Below are 9,481 nucleotides of genomic sequence, written 5' to 3' on the forward strand. Positions count from 1 at the left end.
ACTGCACTGCGCGCGGTATCAATAGATTCAATTGTAATTATCATTTCATCTCCGTACTGTGTCGCCTATAAAAGGCGATAGCGATTTGTATGTAAGGTATAAGTTTCATCGTTTCCCCATCGAGCAGACACGCCGTCTGTCTCGATGGCAAATAAATAGTTTTAATTCGGAAAACAGTTGTTCTTCTTCGTCGCCGCCTGGAGTCCCCCCCCTCCAATCCAACACAACGTAGAATCCTAGCCCCAGACGAAACATGGTGCCGTGACCAGGATTGATCGCCAAGTGCGGTCTCGAACCGACAATCCCCAGGACCGGTCGCTAAGGAGCGACCACGGATCATCCATTCCGACGGGACCCCAGGCCAGCACGATGAAGACAACGAACGACAACGAATCCATTTCCGAGCCGGCGTGCTCTGTACTAAGAACGGCAAAGGTTCACTCCACTTCCGCATCCTATTTCCGGACCGACGTGTCCATGTGTAGTGTGAGTAAATACATCCTCCGAACCGGCGTGTTCACCTCCTGGATAAGCCAAGCCTCCGCCCGGACCGGTACATGCTCCATCTGTACCCGTGTCCAATAATTCATCAATCAACCACCCTCCGGACCGGCGCGTCCACATTCGAACTAGTGGCATCTAGTTCGACGGCCCATCCATCCATTCCTACGGTCGAATCATCAGGTTATTCCTTCCACCGGCGCGTGGAACTTCCGAAGGCATCAGTCCTTCCATCCGATTCGACCAACGGCAGTATCCGCTGGCACCTGGGAAATCCGACCTGCCACTCGGCGCAGCCAGGTCACGTTGTCGTCCGTCAACAGGATCCTCCCAGCCAGCATCAGAAAATCATCAACCAATTCCAATCAAATGGACAGCAGCATCGATCACCGCCCGATCAATTCCATCCAAAATCAATCGTCGACGCACCGGTCAACTGACATGTGCAACGGCGACAACGATCATCTCCTATCCCACTGGCAAGTGAGCTACGAAACATCGACTAGAACAACGGCAACGGCATCCATCCAACCGATATTATCCAAGCGAGACACGCAGGCAGTGATCAGCACCAAAAATTAAAAACGAAAATTAATTTCGTTTTGAGGCGCCGGGATATTGTATCTCGCGCCGACAGCAGCGCAAACGTTGGCTCTGCAATCACATCCAAGCGGCGTGCGTTCCATTCAACCACGCTGTGCATTGTTTCCTTCAACCCGTCGTCAGCCCGACGACTCGGTAGGCACCGTGCGAGTAGCATGCAGCGTACTGCACTGCGCGCGGTATCAATAGATTTAATTGTAATTATCATTTCATCTCCGTATTGTGTCGCCTATAAAAGGCGATAGCGATTTGTATGTAAGGTATAAGTTTTATCGTTTCCCCATCGAGCAGACACGCCGTCTGTCTCGATGGCAAATAAATAGTTTTAATTCGGAAAACAGTTGTTCTTCTTCGTCGCCGCCTGGAGTCCCCCCCCTCCAATCCAACACAACGTAGAATCCTAGCCCCAGACGAAACAGGGTATTTTCAACACAAACGAAAATTGATCACTTAGGTGATCAATGTTACCCCAAATCAACAAAATCAATAATTAGATTAAAAAGCTTATTTAAACATGTTTAAGGTTTAACAATACTTTTTCAAGTAGCTTAACAGATACCCAGAGGACCAGTACTCGTTTTTAGAATATAAAACATGTAACGTTTTGCTTTTACAACGGAATTATTAAAGAAAATTCGAAAATTTTGATCAATGTTACCTCGGATTACGGTACTTCTTTTGTTATATTGATTATGTATGTATATATAAAGAATGCTTTTTTCCCTGCTGAATATAGTTTTAGCTTGTCATTTCTCCGGAATATGAGCTATGTGCCCATCCTATAACAGCCTGCCGTGTTTTATTCGCTTCACTGTATCCATCACTTTATATTCTTGGTAAAATTCGTAGCTCATGCACCGCCGCCAAAATGCCATCCTTCAGCTTACCAACCCAAAGTATTGTTCGCAGCACTTTACGTTCGAAGACTCCAAATCAACATCTCTCGGCGTCCACATTTAGGGGTATTAGGGGCATAATGGACACCCTAAGCAAATGAGTATGTTAGGCCTGTATAACATACAAAAACTTAACATATTATCGGTTGGCTTACAACTTTAACTTGTTTCCTACGTATTTCAATCATTTACAGCTGGTAGAATGTCATTATTGTGAAGAAATAATGAATTGAAAACCGTGTGTTTTTTGGGGATGGCAGGAAAGGTACGGGGCGAAATGGACACCCATCGGGGCATAATGGACACCCCTGCATATTTTATGCTGTATCTTTGAGAATACCGACCAGTTAAGTAATTTGCATACGGAGATCAATACCACATATATAATACTCCATTTTAGACGAGTTTACATAATTTCAAAATTAATTAAATAAATTTTAGGCTAAAATAATCGGATTGTTTTTTTTCAAACTCTCTAAAACGCCTAACAGTATGCAACGCGCGTACATCCATTCAAAATTGCCAGTGTTCATTTCGCCCCAAATAGACTACAAGATTAAAATTGCTATTTTCAATGTGTTCTGATCAAAAATATAATACTTCATCCATTGCTAAATCTACGTATACATGTAGATAAGCCAACAATACACTTGTTTGTATGGTGGACACACTCAATCACACGTAATGCCTTATTTGCTGCTGCTTCAAAATTATAAGAAATTCACCATATGAAGAACATGCTTCAATTTCAATGATATTTCGGTTATTTTGAAGGAATATAAATGGTACTATTGAAAAATAGAACAATGACTTGTTCCTTTACACTTATGCATCGAAAGTTTTACATAAAAGTCAACGGTTTCGGCAAAAACAGGGGTGTCCATTTCGCCCCGGGTGTCCATTATGCCCCTAATCCCCCTGTTACAACCCCACTGTGTTGTGTCGTTTCCAGATTCTGCCAACTGTGCCCCCATTTACTGCGCACATGAACAAGCAGTGACATTTCATGAACAATAAGGTAGATATAGAATAGATAGATACTGACTGCAAGTGAAAGTCATGCTCGATGTTGTGCAGTTAATTTGTATAACAATCAAAGTGCGAAACTTTTTAGATTTGAAGTACATTTTCTTAGTTATTAGTGATAATATCAAATGTAATGAAACATGCAATTGAACTTAAAGTCGAATTACTAATTGAAAATTATTATTATAGATCTGATAAAACTAAATTCTGGATTTGCACTTAACCTAAATTCACTAAATTACTACTTATCAAACTAAAGGTAATATATACAGATTATTGGTTGATTTGTGATAATTAAAGGGGAATTTTACTCTAGAAGATTTGGTAACTCTGTTCCGGTCGTAACGGTGACTCTGAGCGGTAGAAAGTAAGGCGAAGTTCGACTAAACGTAAGTCCAAATGAATTTGTAACCCAACAGTTATGTGCAAAAACATGTATTGATTTTAGGATATTAAAATACCTCGTAATAAAGAGACATTTGAAATCTCGGAAACATCTGATCTTCGCCGCTAAAGTAACAATTTTTAATTTCGTTTACCGGAGGAGGTGGAAGATGTCCAATCCGGTCGAGCAAAATACCCCTACGACCAGCAGAGATACTGAAGGTAAGAAGAAGCCCGATAAGACACGTCCCTCTCGAAAGCAAAAATCAAATAAAGACCCCCCCATCGACCCCCTACGCGACCCTAAAGCTAAGAAAAACACGTCTGTCGGTTCCCGATCGCGCGCGGGTGACAATAAATCACCAGTATCTTCCCGGATTCGAGCTTCCAAAAAACACTGTGTTATGTGCGCGGGTGTAGAAGATGGTGAGTTAGTTCGGTGTAAAACTTGTGGCTGTCGGTACCATGTCAGCTGTGCAGGAGTTTCCCAGGACGTTGCGGATTGCGACTGGAGTTGCTTGAAATGCGAAACCGCGAAAGTACACCAGGATAAGCAGAAGACGTCCAAGAAGAAGACCACCAATGCAGAGCAGCCGACGAAGCCGATTAGGAGAAATTCTAAGAGGATGGATTCTGGTAAACCAAATAAATCGGTGAAGGATTCAACCTCTAAGGATCGCCGACAGAAACCAAAAGCTTCTGCCCCCGAAATATCAGCGAACGTGGATGCTATGTTGGCCGCTGAAATCGACAAGTTGGCGAACGTCTCGACGAAAGCGAAGTCTATAGTGTCCAATTCATCGTGCAAATCGGCACTATCGCTGAAGCTGCAGATGCAGAAAGTGTTGGCCGAAGAAACATTGATGCTTGAGGAGATGAAGCGACGACGGGAGTTCATGAAGAAAAAGTTCGAGCTGATGGAGGAAATTGCTGAGGTACAAAGCTGTCCAGTACCAGGGGCCCGAACAACAGATCCTTTAACGAAGGTGAAAGGTTGGCTCCAGAAGCAGCGTCAAGCCGAAAATGAATCAGTAGCGGCGGATGACGATGAGCACGATAGCGACGATGATACGGAGGACAACATGGACGACGACGAGGATGACGACGCCGGAGATACCGAATCAAGCTCGGAGTATGCGGCCGATGAAGAAGGTGACAACTCGTCGGGCGAAACGGAACCGGAAAGCGTCGATAGCGAAGACGGTTCTAGCTCAGCAGACGAGTCATACCACGAGCGAGGTGATGAACACCATGAGGAAAGATTTTCTCCTAGGGAACGTTCAACTCCGGTACAAGTGAGGGCTTCCAGAACGTCAAATCGGGTGAAGCATTCCCGGTCTAGTGCCACGCTTTCCCGCGACCAGATTGCGGCACGTCAGGTTGTGCCATGTGATCTCCCGAAGTTTGGCGGCAGCCCAGAGGAATGGCCGATGTTCATATCGACATTCGAAAGTACGACGAGAATGTGTGGCTACAAGGACGAGGAGAATATGATCCGCCTTCGAAACTGTTTAAAAGACGAAGCGTTTGCCTCTGTGCGGAGCTTTCTGATGCATCCGTCGATGGTATCGAAAGCGATTGGCGTCCTGAAACTTAGGTTTGGTCAACCGCATATGATCATCAGTACGTTGCGCGAGAAGGTGCTAGCTACGCCACCGATTAGAACTGATTCGATCGAAAAGCTAGTAGACTATGCACTTGCCGTACAGAACTTGTGTTCGACTATCGATGCTTGTGGGCGGAAGGAGTATATGCGGGATGCGACTCTGATGCAAGAACTCGTTTGCAAGCTTCCCTCCGCTATTAAACTGGATTGGGCGAGGCACAGCAAAACACTAGCGAAGGTAACCCTATCAACCTTCTCCGATTGGATTTTCTCGATTGCGGAAGATGCAAGCATCGTAGCAAACCCTCGAAAGTCCCACAGCTACGAGCAGGTGCCACGCAATAAGCGCCAAGGAAAGGTTTTCGTCAACACTCACGTTGAATCTTCTCCATCGGTAGCGGGTGGCCAAAAGGTTACTGGCAATCGGCCGAACGTCGTTTCTAGCGGCAAAACCTCAATGGCAGGACCGACCATATGCCCTACTTGCAAGGGCAGCTGTCGAACTGCAGCGAAGTGTAAACGTTTCCTCGATCTCTCCTATGAAGCAAAATGGGCAGCAGTTCGCGAGTTCAGAATATGCCGTCGTTGCCTACGACAGCATGGAGGTAACTGCAACAGCAAGCCGTGTGGAGTCAACGGGTGTACATTCAAGCATAATTCACTTTTGCACAAGAGCCTCGTTGCACCAGTTGAAGTCACAGGCAGCCCGGGTTGCCCTAACCCGGCCAAGGCGAATGAAGAACGCAGTATCAACACACACCGCGTCGAAACTGGCCTAGAACTGTTCCGGTACATCCCTGTAACGTTGTTTGGGCCGACGAAGCAAGTGGAGTGCTACGCTTTTCTTGATGATGGATCCGAGCTGACGTTGTTGGATGAGCAGATCGCCAAGGATTTGGATTTGATCGGTGGTGCGAAGCCGTTGTGTTTGAAGTGGACTGGAGGAACTCACCGCTTCGAGGAGAAGTCAAGATGTGTGGACATAGGAATTTCCGGATCGGCAGGAAGAAGATTTGAGCTAAGCGGAGTGCGGACGGTTGAAGCGCTTGAGCTACCATATCAAAGCTTGAACGTCGAGGTACTTCAGGAGAAGTATAAGCATCTGCGCAGTATCCCAGTGGAGTCGTATAATCGTGTCCAACCAAGGATCCTAATAGGAGTCAAGCATGCCAATGTTTCGTTGGTAAGACGGTGCCGAGAGGGAAAGGAAGGCGAGCCCATCGCCGTGAAGACCCATCTGGGGTGGACGATCTTCGGAGGTTGGTCGAAGCAAGAATCGAGCAACGGCGGGAGCCATATCTATCACATTTGTGCGTGCAACCTACAGAATGATGAACAACTGCACCTGGCAGTGAAGCAGTACTTCAGCCTGGATAGCCTGGGAATAATGATGCCAGTTGCGGCCTCAGTATCTAGAGACGACGAGAGGGCCTTGATGTTGCTCAGCTCGCTCACGCAGGTCACCGGCAATAGATACGAAACCGGACTGCTCTGGCGTTCCGATAATATTCGCCTTCCGGACAGCCGGCCAATGGCCTTACAGCGGCTCAAGTGTCTAGAAAGGCGTCTAGCCAAAAATGCCGATCTGAAGCTGACCTACGATGGGAAACTAGCAGAATACAAAACGAAAGGGTACATTAGGAAGGTAACCCAGAAGGAGATAGAGCAAAACAAAGGTCACTCTTGGTACCTTCCCACGTTTCCGGTTATAAATCCCAACAAGCCAGGAAAGATCCGTATTGTATGGGATGCAGCAGCAACCGCACATGGAGTAAGTCTCAACTCTATGCTGCTTACGGGTCCAGACTTGTTAAGCTCGTTGGTGGCCGTCCTGAACCAATTTCGGGAAAACCGCATAGGCATTTGTGGAGACATTCGCGAAATGTTTCTCCAGATGGGAATACGTCGAGAGGACCAGTTCTACCAGCTGTTTCTATGGAACGACAACGTGAATCAGGAAGAACCCAGCACGTACGTTGTCCCCGTAATGGTCTTTGGGGCCCGGTCATCGCCAACTACAGCGCAATTCGTTAAAAACCAGAATGCTCAGAGGTTCCGTGCCGATTTCCCCGTGGCAGTTGAAGTCATTGAAAAAAAGCACTATGTGGACGACATGCTTGTCAGCACCGAAACGGAAGATGAAGCCATCGACCTGGCAAAGTCGGTGAAACACGTTCATGCTCAAGGCGGCTTTGATATAAGGAACTGGGTTTCTAATTCCGCCAAAGTTTTGAACGCGCTGAACGAAAGCCCGACGAGTGAGAAGTCCCTAAACCTTGCAGCCGACATTGCGACGGAGAAAGTCTTGGGGATGTGGTGGAACACCTCAACCGACTGCTTCACCTTTAAGATCTGCTGGACCAGGTTTGACGCAGTATTGTTTGACGGAAGCAGAGCGCCTACCAAACGTGAACTTCTTCGGATCCTGATGAGTATCTTTGATCCGTTGGGACTCATTGCGCAATTCCTAATGATCCTCAAGGTTACACTCCAAGAAGTATGGCGTAAGGGACTGAAATGGGACGACCAGATAGAAGGCAAGCAGCTCGACGATTGGCAGACGTGGACAAAATTGCTACCGAAGCTGGAGGAACTCCAAATACCTCGATGTTACCGCCAGATCACAACAACTGGAGCCCAGATTCAAATGCACACATTCGTGGACGCTGGAGATAAAGGGATGGCTGCAGTCGTGTATCTACGGTTCGAAGAAAATGGAATCATCGAATGTGCTTTAGTCGGGGCGAAAACACGGGTTGCACCATTGAAGTATCTGTCAACGCCGCGTTCGGAACTCCAGGCTGCTGTCATCGGAGCGAGATTATCCAACAGCACTATGAAGTCATTGTCTCTTTCAGTGTCGCAGCGCTTCTTCTGGTGCGACTCACGTAACGTACTGTGCTGGTTACGTTCCGATCACCGTCGTTACAGCCAGTATGTTGCGGCGAGAACGAGTGAAGTTCTAGACACTACGGAAGTTAACGAATGGAACTGGATCAAATCGGAGTGGAACGTAGCAGATGATGGCACGAAATGGACCGGGCAGGTGCAGATGAAGTCCGACGATCGCTGGTTTCTAGGGCCGGCATTTTTGCAGAAAGCGGAGCGAGATTGGCCTGTTATTCCGTACAACCAAGAAACTACGACCGAAGAGCTTCGTACCAGTGTTCTGGTGCACAGGAAAGTTCGGGATCCAGTGGTTGTGGCTAGTGACTACTCTAGCTGGAATCGTCTGCTAAAAGTTACGGCTTATGTACAGCGATTCGTGTACAATCTACAAGCGAAACGACAGGGATTAGTTTCACATCAAGGACCATTGTCTAGTGAAGAATTGTGACAGGCTCAGCTGTACCATTTTCGCCAGGCGCAACAAGAGGTGTATCACGAAGAGATGTTAGTGCTGAAAGAGGGGGCGAAAAATGGAGAGAACATGCGGAAGCAATGGCAACAATACAGTCGCAGCCAGATCTACAAGATGAGCCCATTCGTGGACGAAGACGGAGTTTTGCGAATGAACAGCCGAGCTGCGAAGTGCTCTCTCCTGTTTCCGGACGAAAAATTCCCGATAATACTTCCGGACAACCATCCGGTCACCAAAATTCTCCTAGTGGATTTACATGAGAGGTACCATCATCGCAATTATGCTACTGTAGCCAACGAGGTGCGTAGACGGTACTGTATTCCACGACTTCGTCAAACACTTCGCAAGATGCGATGTGGTTGTCAATGGTGTCGGAACCGGGATGCGAAACCTGCACCACCAGAGATGGCAGAACTTCCTTCGGCGAGAATGGCTGCCTTCACCAGGCCTTTTTCCCATGTAGGCGTAGATTTCTTTTTGCCTATTGAAGTGGGGCGAAGGGTCGAGAAGCGTTGGGGGGTCTTATTGACGTGTCTAACTGTTCGGGCTCTTCATATTGAGGTTGCTAACTCCCTTAGCACCAGCTCATGCATGATGGCGTTGAACAATTTCATCGCTCGTCGAGGCACACCAGTGTGCTTTTACTCCGATAGAGGAACGAATTTCGTCGGCGCGTCCAAAGAGCTACGCGACGCTCTAAGTGCGATTGATAAGCACGAAATGGCGAAGGAGTTCACACACCAGCTACGTCTTGGCAGTTCAACCCACCGTCCAGCCCCCACATGGGCGGTAGCTGGGAGAGGTTGATCCAATCGGTGAAGCGGAATTTGACGGAAGTGCTCAAGTGTAGGCGACCAACGGACGAGGAATTACGCAGTGCGTTGACACAGATCGAATCTGTTCTCAACAGCCGCCCACTTACTGATGTTCCCGTGGACAATGAGTCGGAACCAGCTCTAACTCCAAACCATTTTTATTGGGGTCATCGGATGGCTCCAAACCCCTGACACTATTCGATGATAGCGTTCAAGCTGTGCGACGGGGATGGCAGGTGTCCCAAATGATGGCGAATCTTTTTTGGAGACGTTGGCTTCGGAATTATTT

The 9,481-nt window shown here is 47.3% G+C and overlaps 1 protein-coding gene across 1 annotated transcript; it reads left to right on the forward strand.

The window, feature by feature from the left end:
- Positions 1–4,036: 4,036 nt before the first annotated feature.
- Positions 4,037–8,353, forward strand: LOC134286690 (uncharacterized). Its single transcript, XM_062848341.1, has one exon. The coding sequence runs from the start codon at positions 4,037–4,039 to the stop codon at positions 8,351–8,353; it is 4,317 nt and encodes a 1,438-aa protein (XP_062704325.1).
- The last annotated feature ends 1,128 nt before the right edge of the window (positions 8,354–9,481 follow it).

Source organism: Aedes albopictus, chromosome 2, assembly GCF_035046485.1.
Source record: "Aedes albopictus strain Foshan chromosome 2, AalbF5, whole genome shotgun sequence".
Classification (NCBI taxonomy): Eukaryota; Metazoa; Arthropoda; class Insecta; order Diptera; family Culicidae; genus Aedes; species Aedes albopictus.